This window comes from Balaenoptera borealis (assembly GCF_965194805.1).
Source record: "Balaenoptera borealis genome assembly, chromosome: X".
Classification (NCBI taxonomy): Eukaryota; Metazoa; Chordata; class Mammalia; order Artiodactyla; family Balaenopteridae; genus Balaenoptera; species Balaenoptera borealis.
This window is the reverse complement of record NC_138881.1, coordinates 47,938,785-47,955,199: the sequence shown is the minus strand read 5'-3', so window position 1 is coordinate 47,955,199 and position 16,415 is coordinate 47,938,785. Positions and strand designations below refer to the sequence as shown.

Sequence of the window (16,415 nt, the reverse complement as noted above, 5' to 3'; positions counted from 1 at the left end):
TGCCTACTCTGTCCATCTGCCTAGAAAGTCCTCCCCACCTTTCTTCCAAAGTTAGATTCATCTTCTACGACCCAGCTTAAATCCCACCTCCTCTAAAATCCCTACCTGGCCACCCCCACTTATCATCATCACTCCCTCTGAATTCATTTAAACATTTATTAAGCATCTACTCTCTGCCAGGCACTAAAAATCACAAGGAACAATAATGAAAATTCTTATCCTGGAAATTTCTCAAAGTCCAGCAATTATCATCTTTACAATTTATGTAACAGTTAAACATCACACAGTGGTGTTTCTTCTATGACTACCTTGAAGCTGTTGCTTAAATTGACTGCTATCTAACTTTTGTGCAATTTTGTCTTCTCATTAACTAGATCATAAGCAGCAAAGCATTACTTAAAAAAAACATGGGCATTGGAGTCAAACAGTTCTTAGTTCAAATACCAGCTCTACCTCTCTGTGTGACCTTGGGTAAGTCACTTAACCTCTGAGTATTAGTTTCCTCTTCTGTTAAAAAAAAGGTGGGAGGCATACTATTGACCTCATATTACTGTGAGGATTACAGGAGTTATCATACATCAAGTGCCTGGCACGTAGTAGGTGCTCAAACTACTTCCCTTCTCCCCTTTACTTCCCCCTCCTTGGAAAAGGAATCATATCTTACATGTCTTTGTATTTCCAACAGAGTCTACGAGAGAGTAGGTGCTCAAACTGCTATTAATTTGAAGACTATGTAAACGGTCTAGTACTAAAAAAAAAATGGAAAGAAGTGCTACTGAGAAAGGGAAAGACAATAATAAAAGAAGTGACAGGATTCAGCGACTGTTTAGATATGGAGCACATGGGATAGAAATCTGGTTTCTACTCCCATGTCATAGAAATTGTTCTCATCAAGTGACCAATGGCCCCATTACCAAATCCAATGGACCTTTTTAGTCCTTGTCTTACTTTCTGCAGCATGACACTGTTGACTACTCTCTTCTCAAAAAATTCTCTTCTCCTGGCCTCTGAGAGCATACCTATAACCTCTCTGGCAGGTCCTCTTTCACAGGCTCCTATTCTTCTTTCTGTCCCTTAAATGCTGGAGTTCTTCAGGATTCCATCTTTGGCCACTTACTCTTCTCTCTATGTATTCTTTCCCCCAGGCAAGCTAATCAATTCATATCATCTTATTTACCATTTGGATACTGATAATCCATAAACATGTATCTATAATACAGATTTCTCTCTTCCCTTTCTGAATCATATACTGGACATCTTTACTTGCATAAACCACAAGTATCCCAAACTCAGTGTATCCAAATATAACTCATCATCTGCCCATTCTTCCCACAAAATCTATTCCTCTTTCAGTCCTCCTTAACTCAGTGAATTTAACCAGTCGCCTAAGCCAAACACTAAGTTTCATCCTTGAGTCCACTCTTTCCCCCACCATTCCCCCCAAACCTACCAGCAAGTCATATTGACTCTACCTTTTAAATATCCCAAATCCATTTGCTTCTCACCATACCCACTATTACCACCCTAACCCAAGTTAAGCCCCTATCATCTCTTACCTGGTCTACTAAAAACAGTTCCCTAATCTGTCAATCTGTTTCTTCCCTTGCCTCCCTCCAGTCTATCCTCTATATTACAGGTATAATGATCTCTCCACAGTGCAGATTTTATTTCATTCTTCTTTAAAAAGAAAAAAAAATAACATGTCTCTGTCTATGTATGACTGTATATACCCAGAAAACATAAGGCCAAAAGGATAACCTCAAATTACTAATGGTGGTTGTCCCTAGGAAGTAGGCCTGAGAATGAGGGACAGAGTAGACTTTCTGCACTTCTGCAATGTTTGAATTTTTCACAAGTATTACTTTTCCAATTAAAATTGAAAATTAAAAATACTGAAATCTGATCATATTACTTTTCTGTTTGAAACTCTCTAAGGGTTGCCCTCTACCCTCAGTTTAAACTACCTGACTTGGCTTATAGGGCATTTTATGATCTAACCCCCACTTTCTGCCTCCCTCTTTAGTCTCAGGTCTCCTATAGGGCCCTCTGGCTCTCCTAATCTTTCTGTCCTGCTATCATAACAGCAACTGAAAAGAACCAAGAACAGAGCTTTGGGAAATCACATACACTTATGGGGCAGAAAGAAGAAAATATTCATTTTTTTAAAAGGAAGGGATGGTTAAAGATAAAGGAATAAAACCAGGGTAATAAAGCATTAAATAAAAGCCAAGGGATCAGAGAATTTTGAGAAGGCAGGAAATCTTGGAGCCGTCAACAGTGTTTGAGACTAAGATACTTCATAATCACATTTTTATTGACAAGTTCACTATTCCAACAAACACATTTTAACAGCCCCCTGATAAATAAATACCACCATTCTGTATCCTTACTTCAAATTTCAAAACACAGTACACTCTAAGTTTAACAAAATGAACCTGGACTTTTTTCAGCAATGACAAACTAGAGAAACACTAAAACATTCAAGGTGATATAATACTTTAGAATAAGTACTCTTTCACTACTTTTAAAGAAAATCAGCAACTTCACAAAAAGGAATAGTAAGTAAAAATCAATACACTATATGTATTTTTAATTAGTCTATAAGTTTAGCAAGTAGAACCAAGACCTTTCTTCAGCAATGACAAACTAGCTAGTGACACACTAAAGCATCAGGCCAACATAATATTTTGAAGTATACTTTTATCACCTTTAAGAAATACAGTACTTACTAACAAAGTATTATCGATACAGGTCTCACTTGAGATATTCTTAAGGTCAAGAGCCCTGTCCCATCCACAGGAAGCTCCAGAAAAACACTTGTTAAAATAAATGGCCTGCTTCATGTACAGGGTTCATATAATTTGCAACATTCTGTTCATAACTTTTTAACGAATCTGCTAGATTATTTCAAAACTATTAAATAGCTTGACTAGCTCTGAAATTTGGGTTTTAAGACTATTCACCAGACTTAGGTAGTCAATCAACTCTGCTGATTAGCTAAAAACAAAAATATTAATTGGACTAGAAAAAAGTACATCAATGAAATGTGCAGAATTTAAAACATAAACAGAAAGAAGTCTGCCAGGAATTGTGGCTGTAGAACAATGAATAAAGCAGGAGCACAGATTGACATTCTAGCTCTAACACTTATGAGTTGCGTGACCTTAACTTCTAAGTCATATTTTCTTCACCTATTAAAATGAAGTTAATATGAGAACTAAAGTAAATAAAACACCATACAATAAACATTAGCTTCCTCTGATCTACTGAAACCATGTGATTACTAGGTCTAGATATTAAACTTGGAAAAATAGAAACAAATTAAAATACAGCAAATCAAAACAGGGAGAAGTTTGGACAGGTACTTTCTAGAAGGAAGTCTCTTGAGGCACAACAGGCCATAGGACCCTGTCCTGACCAAAATTTTTGATAAATGACTTAGATGAAAACTAGATGAGATGCTTATCAAGTGTACAAACTGCACAAAGCTAGGAAGGATAGCTAACATATCAGATGAGAGAATAAGTAGCTAAAATGAAAATAGGATCCAACCCCTTTTCTATGGATAAGGAAACTGAGGCCCAGTGAGATAGTAACTTGTTCTGGACTTAAGTTAACCTTTCATGGGCTAAAACAATCAAAACTGAATAATTTAACAGAGATAAGCATTTATTCTTAGGTTCAAAATATTAACTTCACAAGAATCAGAAGGAGGATATGTTGTTTTAATAAAAATATATGTGAAAAGGATTTTTTTTTTTTAGTATGACTCAGTATGATGAAGGCTGCTCCACAGGAAAGTAAGGGCTAGACTGTGCTAACAGTAGTGTGATGCCTATAGAACAAGAGATGTAACAGTCCTACTCTGCTCTGATTAGACCACATCTTCATTTAAGTCTCATCACTAAAAAAATATAGACATATTCTAACAAGTCCTTAAAAATGCTTCAAAATGATGTCAAATGAGGAATAGATGAAGGAACTGGAGATATTTAACTTAAGGAAGATAAGATTTGGGAGGCAAGGAATGGCTAGGATAGATTGAGACATTAATCATACTAAAATATTTGGAGAGGCTCAAGAGAACAGAAAGGGTACCAGCTAACAGAAATAAATGGAAATAGATTCAGGGCTCTAAGAAATAACTTTCTAATCATTAAAGCTTCCCTAATTATGACAGTCTATTCTACACTCCAAGCACGCTAAGAACAGAAATGAGGTTTCCTTCTCTTTTGTATCCTAGGTTCTGGAACATAGGGTATTTTAAAAATGTTTGTTGTTCTTGAAACCAGAGATACCTTATGAAGTAGTGGGTGGCTTGTCCCTAAAAGTGTCCAAGATGCTAGCAACCCAGATCAGGAAAATTTGAAAGCCAGGTAGAGCAATGGTTTCGTCACCTAGAGGCCAAGGACCAAGGAAGAATCCAGAAATCCTTAGGTGCTACAAAACGAAATGGCGTTATAGCCTAAAGACAGAAACGGTCTCCCAGGAGCATAGATCCACTGAATATAGATCCACATAGCCATGGCAGCCCAGCTAGCCTATACTAAGAAACCAGATTTAACATTCAAACCATAAAGGGCAAGGAAACATTTCTCAAGTCAAAGCTATAACTCCAAAGAAAACATCTATATGTATCCAGGAAGAGAAGTAGCAGAGTACAGATCTGGGTAACCTACCTCTGACAGCCTCCCAAACCCAACAATTTACCTTTTAATGAAGACTAGGACTACTGCTTTATAAAATCTTAGATTTTAATGTTATGCTTGTTAATGCCTATAAATTAATTTCTGTTTATATAATAACTGTTAAAAACAAACACCCTCCCCCTCCTAAAAAATGAACAAACAAAAGGACCCTTATGCTTGTAGAGAAAGAGCAGGATAAAAACGAAGTTCGACAAGGTTATCCCGTTTGGTAAGCAACCTAGAAAGGAAAGAACCTCCCCAAGAGAGCAAGCAGTAGTAACCAGAATTAGGTCACATCCTTCTGAGAAGGAATGAAAAAAAAGGAAACATGCTCAAAAACAAATCTGTCAAGCTCTGCATCCCCAAGTTACTGCAACCAAGTGTGTTATGCGAATTATTAAGATCACCTGACTTTACAATAAGATAAAACATCTTACTTGTTGCACCAAGGCGACGTGTGTCTCTTGCAATATAATTTGCAAAGATAATAGACCTCATGCTGGTCTTACCAGACCCACTTTTACCCATCAACAGCACCTAAGGACAAAATGGGAAAAAAGAAAGGAAAGAAGTCAGCGATCAAGAGCAAATCAAGTCTAAAGGGATCTATTTCTCTCTTGAACTTGATGTTTCACTGAAGTGACAGTACTAATAACCTAGAGTGGATACTTGTAACTGACTAGTTCTCTGACCAGTGGTGAATGCAGAGGTACCGAAAATTCCAGAGGCCAGCCACTTACCTGTCATGAGTCACACATTCTCTTGGTGATAGAATCACAGTGAATTTATTATGCTATTAATATATACTATCATGCATTCAGTACTATGTTAGCAAAATATCAACTTGAGAGGAACTCTCATAATGTAATGTTTTATGCACTGAACTATCTGGCAGGGTATTTCAGTATAACTGAAAGTTCTTTCTCCTCCTCAGGATCAACCTTACCACCTCTGCCCTTAATTTCATCCCTTTTACTTACCTTCATGATTTTGTTCCATTAATTACTCTTTTCTTTTCAAGAGCATCCCATCACCTACAGGATCAAGTCTTTAAACTACATATAAGACCCTCCTTGATCTGGCTTATCTACTCCTCTGCCTTCATCTTCTGACCCTCCTAGCCTGGAACTTGTCGAGTCCAGCCATACTGAACTGAACTGCTTGTAGTCCCTTTGATTGCTCCAGGTCTTTTTTTCATGCTGAACTCTCTGCCAGTAACTTTCCACTCCCTTTTCTTCCTTCAGCTAAGCTCCACTTACCCTTCTTGGTTCAGTAATCATCTCAAGAACTTCTCTGATCCCAATGCCCTAGGCTGGCTTAGATGTATTTCACCTCTGTCCTCCCATGACACTCTTATGACACTGCTAAGACCATAATGCATTGCAGTTATCCAAATTTTTTTTTTTTGGTCTCTCACAAGACTCTGAGCGCCTGAATGGCAGGGAAAATCCCCTTTGAGTCTTCAGTGCCTAACATATAACAGATGTTCAAAATATGTTCATCAAAAGAATGAGCAAGCTATCAAAACAAAGATATAAAACAAGCAATTTTTTAACAGTGGAAAGGGTGAAGATAAACACCTTCTTGTCAATGACAGCATTTAAAAAAGACAGAAAAACACCTACCAAAGATGCTGTAGATTCTTGCACTAGGGGGGAAATTGGGTGAGGTAACTTTTAAGAGTCTTTTCTAACTCAAAATTTATGAAATATAATTCCAATTACCTTGATTTTCAAATGAGAGGGTACATGTTCTATCTTCAATTCCAAGATATTTTATAAAAATTTCTAATTACAAATATAGGGAGTATTAATAAAAGTATACTGCCTCAGGCTTAATCTATTTAGCTATATAACTTTATCTCACTAAGGAAACGTTACTGAGGAGATAGTCTAAAATTGTTAGAAAAACGTTTTGCTTTTATTCTTTATCATTTACAAATTTCTGGTATTTTTAGGCATCCTTGTTGATAGCAACTTTACACCAGCTCATCAAGAACATTCCCTTAGCAAACTGAAGTTATATAACTGACTTATTAGATAAAGTTAAGGCTAAATACAGTGTATTTCTTTTTTTTTTTGTTAATTGAAGTATAGTTGATTTACAATATTGTGTTAGTTTCAGATGTACAGCAGTGATTCATTTTGCAGATTATATTCCATTATAGGTTATTACAAGATACTGGGTATAATTCCCTGTGCTATACAGTAAATCTTTGTTGCTTATGTATTTTGTGTATAGTAGTTTGTGTCTGTTACTCTCATACCTCTAATTTGTCTCTCTCCCCTTTGTAATCACTAGTTTGTTTTCTATGTCTGTGAGTCTGTTTCTATTTTGTATACAGATTCATTTGTATTATTTTTTAGATTTCATATATAAGTGGTATCATATAGCATTTGTCTTTCTCTGACTTATTTGACTAAGCATAATATTCTCTAGGTCCATCCATATTGCTGCAAATGGCAATATTTCATTCTTTGTTATGAGCTTTTGTTGTTTAAGAAATCTTACTTTAATAGCTTATGAAAGACTTATCAAGGCTAACTGTATTAAGTACTAATCTAAGTGCTCTACCTGCATTTGCTTGTTTAAAAACTTCATAATAATTCTATGAGACAGGTAACCTTATTATCACCATTTTATAAATGGAGAAACTGAAAGCCCAAAAGATTCAGAAACTTACTCTAGAACTGTGCCCTTATCGATTCTTCTTAAACCCCAAGGTGGGGCACGGTACCATAAGAGCACAAGGGAAGGAGTGTTCAATTCCATTTGGAGAACTCACATGAAACCTAATAGTGATAACATTTGAGTTGGGTTCAACATAAGTGTGCAGGCAGAGGCCTGTGTAGTGTGTGTGTATGGCTTGCACAAAATGCAAATTAATTTGTAAACTTGGAGAAAAACAGATTCTGCATGGCTATGATAGGGTGCAAAGGTATGGCTGATGGTTTAGTCAGGAATAGATTTTTAAAGGGCATTCTATGAGATGAAATCTTTTGGATTGTATTCTATGGGCTTCAGGAAGTTACAAAAAGTTCTTAAGTATGTGAATGACTTAGATTTCTATATTAGAAAAATTAAATCTGATAGCAAAGAAGGGGAAAAGAGTCAGGGAGAGCATGTAGAAGGTTCCTACAACAGTCAAGGAAAGATGGCATATATGACCACAAATATACTTCCTGAACAGTAACTTCTTACCTTTACCTTCATGTTTTTGATGTACCTAACACGTCTTACCTTTTTCTTCATGGCTGTATTTGGTAGCACCCACCTGCAGATATAAACCAAAAGACAGAGTTTCCATGATCCAGTTGCCTTAGAAATTGGAATTAACGTAGAGGTGCAAAAGAGCACATTTAGCACAACAGCTGAGTACAGCTGTGTGGGGGACCTCAGTTAGGTAGAGGCCCTCATTTTCCTAAATTATAAAACTGGGTTTATGCTCCCTCTCCCCTAATTATGTGCTCAGGAAATAGCTCCTAGGAATTTTTATTTAGGAATATAAATGAGCCATTAAAATTCAAGATTCCATTTTTTATCACCTTAAAAAATTTACCAAAGCAATATTTACAAATGCTTTAATAAATCAAACAATATTGTCATATTTGAATATCCTGTTTTTCAAAGTCAGCATATTTCTAAAAATCTTAAGTCCTTCAGCTGTCCTTCCAAGTCATATTTCACTCATCACAGGCACAAAGCATATAAATTCTCAAATTCAGGTATAAACTGGCACAGAAAGCACTCTTGAGCCACTGATCTCTGCCCAGGAAAAGCCAACCCTCTTCCTAGTCTTCTTATCGTCAACATGATGACGTAAAATCTCCTTTATTGACAATTCAAAACAATTCAGAACTGCCTCCTCAATTAGAACACTTCCCCCTCCCCGGAGTGGTATCAGGCCTGTCCTAAGGATTGTTTCTCCCCAGTTAGCAACCAGACCTCTAGCTAGTTTATCCAATCACCAAAAGCAACCTTACTGGTAAATCGAAAGAATTTATCATAGGTGGGGTATTCTAATTCACAATACTCTCTTCAGTTAGAACGTCCCCCCTGCCCCCTCCCTTCCAGGTTTGACTTAATACCCTTCACCCACCCAAGCGATCCTTCCGGTTCCCCTATGGGAGGATCCATTCTCGTCCCCAGATTCTCTTTCTCCATCTTTTTCTCAGAGTCAGATTCTTCCATCGTGCAACAAGTCCTTTCCAGTCCCTTCTAAATCCGCAGTACTCTTTTTTTTTTTTTCCTGTTCACCCCCTCAGCCGCCTATTCTCGTTGCCTGCGGCCCTTAGGCCTGCTCTAGTCTTGCCTCCACCTTTGTCCACTGGGGGGCTGCTTTCCCCACCGTTACCTTTACCGCCTCGAACTTGGCCTTAAGGCACCGCCGAGCTGGCCAGCTCAACGGCTAAGTGATTCGGTGATGCAAAGGAAGAGATGGAGGATGAGAAGGAAAGAGGGATGGGTGGGGGGTTCGTTTCGAGTTTGGGCCTCAGGCCCCAAGGTCTCGAAACCCAAAGGGGACTTCACCCGCAAAGAGGTGGGGAGGAGGAAGGCGGAGGTGGCATAAAGAACAGACCCGTGCCGTAGGCACTAAGCGATGAATGCCTCAGTCGGCTCGTTTTTCCCGAGCCTGGCCGTTCGGGAGAGTCCGCCGGAGGCTGCGGCGGCTACGACCTAACCGCCCACCCTTCACGAGCGCAGGTACCTCACCGCAGCCACCCTACTGCAGGCCAGGATCACGTGGACACCTGCCGTAAACCCGGAGTTTGTCACGTGACTGCCGCTTCCCTAGGGGCGGTGGGCTGAGAAGAATACCATAGAGATTGCGCGGAGAAAGACAGAGCGCCGCCTGTCGCCGTCACGTGGCCCGGGCTCTTACAAAGCCGCAGGCTTGGTAGGGCGCTGCCAGCTTGAAGGGGCATTCATTGTAGGCCATCTGGCGCCACGCCCCGCCTGCCGGGGGGAATTAAAGGAGCCGGTTGCAATTTTAGTGCCTCAAAGCTGGCCTTTTTTTTTTTTTTTCTAACTGCTATTTCATTCACCCTTAACGTTTTTCAGTGGGGAAGGCCTAGCATTGTCTTTTTTTCTCGCTGTTTTTTAAGTCTTTGTTTTCCTGTTTTTGTTATTAGTCCCGTCCTTGTAACCGAGCTTGTAATTAAATGAGTTAATACATCCAAAGTGATTACAATTGTGTCTTTCACGTAGTGCTCAATAAAAGTCATTATTGCTGGAATCAGGGATTCATCAGGAAATTTAGGACTTATCTCCCCACTTTAAAACTGAAAGGGAAATGAATTATCGTACACCATAGTAAAAGTCAATAGACAAAATCTAGAGTTGATGATTGAAGGACTACTGGTAGGCATATACATACTGTATTTAGATACAGAGACTACAAGAAAAAACGGCTGAAGTAGTTTAAAGGGGTTGCTTCTGGAGAGGGACAGGAGATAGGAAGTGAGGGGACTGTTGCTTTTCATCTTATTCCCTTTTGTGATATATATATATATATATATATATATATATATATTATATATATATATTTAAACCACATATATATGTGATATATATATATTCATATATTTATGTATTTAAACCACATGTACATATTCCTTGAAAAGAAAGGAAAGAAGGACTGGAGGGAGAGAAGGAAGGAAAGAAGGAAGGAAAGGGAAACTGGACAAAAATGGGGTGCTGTCTTGCCCCCAGACGTCCCCATTTACCCTCCTATATGATCCTTTCTTACCACAACTGATATGCCTCAAGAAAAATTCATTGTATTCTGACCATGATTCCTTAGCCCTATCACTTGCTAAATATTCTTCCTCCTCTCTACCACCCGACCCCAAACCAGCTCCTATTCTAATTTTCCCTGTGTGGTGAAAGACCCTGAGTCCCAAACCAGGAAGTCATTTTATTATTTTTTTTTCTTCCAGTTTTATTTAGATGTAATTGGCACACAGCACTGTATAAGTTTAAGGTGTACAGCATAATGATTTGACTTACATACAGCATGAAATGATGACCACAATAAGTTTAGTGAACATCCTTCATCTCATATAGATACCAAATTAAAGAAATAGAAAAAAAATTTTCTTTTGATGAGAACTCTTAAAATTTACTCTCTTAACAACTTTCAAGTATGACAGCAGTGTTAATTATATTTATCATGTTGTACATTACATCCTTAGTACTTACTTGTCTTATAACTGGAAGTTTGTACGTTTTGACAGCCTTCATCCAATTCCTCCTCCCCCCCACTTCCCGCCTCACCTGGTCTCTGTAACAACAAATCTGATCTCTTTTGCTGAGTTTGTTTGTTTGTTTTAACTCATTCAACAGTGAATTTTTATATTAATGATTTTTCCACCTTAAGAACTGCATATGTACACATTATTTCTCAAAATACAAACTAAGGAGGGTACTAAAAGGAAAAATTATCTCATATTTAGTCAAAACAGAAAGAATCACTTTCAAAATTTTGACTGTACATATGTATACTAGTACATATGCTTTCATATTCTACTTCTTTATATTCGTCACTTATTCAACAAATCTTCATTGAGTGCATATGCTAGGCACTGTGAACACAGAGATCAAGCCATGATCCCTTCTTTCAAGGAGCTTTCAGTCTAGATAGGAAAAAATAAATAAAAAGAAAATTAAACTATAGTGTGATAAGTACAGTAGGAATGGAAAAGGGGGAAAGGAGGTTTCATGAGAAACGTAAAAAATAGTTGGGAAGAATCTCGAAGTAGATGATTCCTGTGATTGGCTTCTTTGAAGAAAATATGGATCAACCATTTAAGAAAGAAAAAAGAATATTACAAGCAAAAGAAGCATTTGCAAAAGCAAGAAACATAAATTAATATGCTATGTTTTAGGTGTTACAAGTAATTTAGTATTAGTAGAGCATAGTGTATAGGAATATGGTAACGTATCTAGAAGTCAGGGGCCAGAAACCCACTAAATATTATGTTGACATTAGATTTTAATACTGAAGGGGATAGAAAAACACAAAAAGGTTTTAAGTAGACAGCAATGATCAGATTCACATATTAAAGAGATAAATCTGCAGGAGTTTCAAGACTGGGTAAAATGGGTAACAGGATGATGACATCAAAGGTGGCTGCAGTGGTCTACATCAGGGGTCCCCAACGCCTGGTGCCAAAAAGGTTGGGGAACGCTGGTCTACATGGTAATAACAAGGGTCCTACTGAGGTATTACCACTGGAGATGGAGCCATGTCAACAATAGAACTGGCAGGACTCAGTAACCAATTGGAAGTCTCTGGCCTAGGGATAGAAGTATTTTATGATGACCTCAAGAGTTCTTGCTTGGTGAACTGGTTGATGTAGGAAAAAAGAGGATGTGAGAAAGATTTATTAATTATCGTCTGATAAATGCAGTTATGGAAATTTTGAATTTGATGGGCTTACAGTTTTATCCAATCAGATCACTCTAATGAAGAGTTTAATTTGTAGATTTTATCTAAGAGGAAAGACTTAGACTGGAGATAAGCAATTTGTTATTGAAAACAATGTGTATTCTTCTATTTGGGGGGAGTTATGTGTGATATATGTCCATTAAATCACCCCTTTGGATTTTTATGAAGAAAAATATTTATATTTGCTTTGCCAATATTTTGTTTAGGATTTTGTACCTATGTTCTCAAGTAAGGGTGCTTTTTTAGTTTCTCTTTTTTTGTTGTTTTAGATTATCCTTATCTAATGTTATTATTAAAGTTATGTTTGCCTCATGAAGATTGAGAGATTATTTCTTTTTCTCTCTCTGTGAGGATTATATTAAAATTGGATTATTTATTCTTGGATATTACCATCTCAGGTATTTTCTTTGTCAGAAGACGTTTAACACATTCAACTTCTCTAATGATTTTTAAAACTATTCAAATTGTATATATATACTATATATATTACATATGTGTATATAATATACATTATATATATAGTTATAGGTCTTACATTTATAAAGTTTTATATATATAGTTGTCAATTTTAACATATTGCTTTAAAATGAATATATCTATTTCATCTAAATTCTCTAATACACAGGTATGCAATTGTCCATAATATCCTTTTAATCTTTTTTTAATCTCTGAAATATCTATAGTTAGGTCTCTCTTCCCAACCTTAATGTTGTTTATTTCAATTAAGGCAACAATAAAATTCACAAGCCAAACCAATATACTTTTGAGAATGAAAGGAGATGCTATTACTTATACCATAACAACAGGTGTCACTCTAGAGTATCACAGCAAGATGGGACACATGGCCTCTGGGTGAATATCTAGTTAGCTTCATATTCTTGATATTTGGCAGTGACACTTGTTTTTTTTCTGAAATTTCTTTTAATTTAACCATTCTCGTGGTTGTGCCATGCAAAATGTTTTAATAAAAAATAAAATTAGGCACATCATTTAAAATTAAATATTCAATGCAATGAAAGGATGCTGTTATCCGTATTTTATAGGCAGCCTGTTCTAAATACTAATTATTAAATAAGATTATATGTAACTTCTTTATGAAAATCTAGAAGATTTTCTATATTACAATTGATAAGAAATGAATAGGTAGATAGCATTCATTGAGGATTTACTGTATGTGAACCTCAAGTAATCCTCATTAAAATGTGTCCAATATTATCCCCACTTGAAAGACAATAAAGCCTGAGGCTAATTTTGCTCACAGTCACATAGTTGAGAAGTGATGGAACTATGATCCAACTTGGGTCTCTGAATTTTTCCAACTCAGAGTTACTATTTAGGATACTAAAAATTCCCAATAATAAGTAAATAATCATTCTATATTCAAAAAACTTTTTCAAAATATAATGAGCTGTGAAACATCTTTTTAATATTAAAAAAACTGCCTTTGGTTGTCTTATTAGCATTAGTGAAATATTATTCATTGAAAAATTTTAAGTTATCTATTCCATATTAAGATATATAAATGCCTAGGAATTCTTCCATTAATGTTTGAGAACTTTCAATCACTCATTCATTTAAGCTAAACCTCAGAATGAAGCACATTCTACTGACAGTGCTAAGTAAAGTTCTGATTGCTAGACATACAATGTTGAACTAAAGAGAGACATCTCCCACTTTCAAGGAGCTTTAATTGTAGAGGGAGAGCAGAAAATAATGCAGTAAGCCAACATATAATGAAATTTAAAGTAGTAATTAGTTCTAGAAATAAATAACAATGAAGTAGTATGAAAGCATAAAGAGAGACCAACATGGATGTGACCATAGATCAGACCTGAATGAACCAATGGAGAAAGTCCTGTGAAATTCTGTAGCTAGCATGCCAGGCCAGGGGAATAGAATGTGCAAAGGCCTCCCACAGGTGGAAAACAGACAAGTGCTTTCAGTTTGGCAGCAAGACAGTAAGCAACAAGCATGGCAGGGAATAAATTTAGAGAGGTAAGATATAAGATCCCACTCAAAATGAAATGTTAAACATTTTCTGTTTTGTTTATTACTGAGAACTATGCACAGTATGCTCCTTACCATCTCTGACCACTTGTTATCCTTCAAATTCATGACATTCCTGCTATCGCTGGTACTCTGGAAGAAGCAAAATATACTTGGTAGTAAGAGGCTGTATATCCTCTTCAGAACAGAAGCTGAAGGGAGATTGATAGATGCAGGACAGATAGGAGAGACACATCCCAAATTGAGGGTCGATAATGACTTTGCAGTGTGTCAATTTCTCTAGGCTAAACTATGCTCCCAAGAATTCTTTCTAGTATGTGCCTGGATGGGGAATAAAGGACAGTTCAAAAAATATTCTTTTGCAATGGTTTGAAGAATGAAAGTAGCCGTGTGCACGTGTGCACGCGTGCACACACACACAGCTTCTCCCAGTCAAACGAATCTTCAGTTGTTGCTCTGAAGGGAGTTTTGCAGATGTAATTACCATTCCTAATCAGTTGACTTACTTACTTTATTTATTTATTTGTTGGGGTATAGTTGCTTTACAATGTTGTGTTAGTTTCTGCTGTACAGTGAAGTGAATCAGCTATACATATACATATATCCCCTCCTTTTTGGATTTCCTTCCCATTTAGGTCACCACAGAACACTGAGTAGAGTTCCCTGTGCTATACAGCAGGTTCTCATTAGTTATCTATTTTATACATAGCAGTGTATATATGTCAATCCTGATCTCCCAATTCATCCCACCCTGCCTTTCCCCCCTTGGTGTCCATATGTTTATTCTCTACGTCTGTGTCTCTATTTCTGCTTTGCAAATAGGTTCATCTGTGCCATTTTTCTAGATTCCACATATATGCGTTAATATATGATATTTGTTTTTCTCTTTCTGACTTACTTCACTCTGTAAGACAGTCTCCAGGTTCATCCACGTCTCTATAAATGACCCAATTTCATTCCTTTTAATGACTGAGTAATATTCCATTGTATATATGTACCACATCTTCTTTATCCATCCATCTATTAATGGACATTTAGGTTGCTGTTTTTTAAGTATAATTGACCTACAACACTATGTTAGTTTCTGTTACACAACATAGCGATTCGCTATTTCTATGCATTTTAAAATGATCTACATGGGAAGTCCATACAAATCTTTGTATGTCACCATACAAGATTTTACATAGTTATTGACTATATTCCCCACACTGTACATTTCATACCCATGACTCATTTGTTGGCAACTGGAAGTTTGTACCTCTTAATCTCCCTCACCTATCCTTCCTGATGATTACGTTTCAAAGGAATGGCTCTCAGATCCTTGAGAAAGACACTTCTGAGTTGTAGCGGATACATATTCACAGTTGTAAGCTCTTTTGAGTAAATGCTCTAAAAAAAGTAGGTCAGGGTCCTGTCATCAGGCTGGACCAAACAGAAAATTGTCCTTGCAGTGTTGAGATTTCTCAAGCAGGTTTTTTAATGGGGGTAGGGGTGGGGTCAATGGGGAATTGGGGGTCACCCTAGGGGCTTGGCAAGTCTCTTGGTGCAGGGGTTTGGACAGAGTTATGTGCTGAGACTTCTGCAATTCTCGTTAGTCCATTTTCTACAATCTCTATGCTCCTCCCTATACTTACTGCTGCTGTTTTTGTTCCAGCTGTTATAATATCTGCCCTGGATAATTGCAATAGCCTCATAAGTGATTTTCCTACAGTGGCAGTTTCAAAGGAGTTTGGAGTGGGTGGAATAATCTTCATCAGTCATCTCACCCTTCAAAAAGCATTCAATATAATAATATGTGCTTGTTATGTAAAGGCAGCTTTCAATATATCCTTCAACCCCTACTAACACCAGGGTTCACCAGCCACATTGCTCCCTTAAACCACTCTTTTATAGAAAGTCACTGTCTCCCTGATGCTAGTCTCCATTTCCTTCTCCAAACCATCACACTTTTGCCCTTTCTCACTACCTCCCTCAAGTTCCATGTGGAAAAGGTGAAGAAATGGAGAAGGGATGAAGAAGAAAAGGGGAAGAAGTCGGGAGATGGGGAAAGGGAAGGAAGAGAGAAGAAAGGAGAAGAGGAAAGAAGAGGAAAAGAGGTAGAAGAAAAGGGGAAGAAGTCCGGAGATGGGGAAAGGGAAGGAAGAGAGAAGAAAGGAGAAGAGGAAAGAAGAGGAAAAGAGGTAGAAGAAAAGGGGAAGAAGTCCGGAGATGGGGAAAGGGAAGGAAGAGAGAAGAAAGGAGAAGAGGAAAGAAGAGGAATAGAGGTAGGA

General features: G+C 37.2%; 1 protein-coding gene across 14 annotated transcripts in view; it reads right to left on the bottom strand.

Moving 5' to 3' along the window:
• The window catches only part of RRAGB (Ras related GTP binding B), a 65,479-nt gene extending 49,265 nt beyond the window's left edge, over positions 1-16,214 (bottom strand). The window contains exons 1-4 of one of the 14 annotated variants that reach the window (XR_014239522.1): positions 8,788-16,214; positions 7,890-7,962; positions 5,126-5,225; positions 665-748 (exon numbers count right to left, since the gene is read on the bottom strand). Coding sequence is in view for 13 of the 14 variants with exons in the window: in XM_082376665.1 (XP_082232791.1) it covers positions 665-748; positions 5,126-5,225; positions 7,890-7,962; positions 8,788-8,879 (349 nt within the window). In the remaining variant the exon portion in view is untranslated. The other 13 variants (XM_082376665.1, XM_082376672.1, XM_082376675.1 and 10 more) reach the window with 13 other exon arrangements.
• Positions 16,215-16,415: the final 201 nt, after the last annotated feature.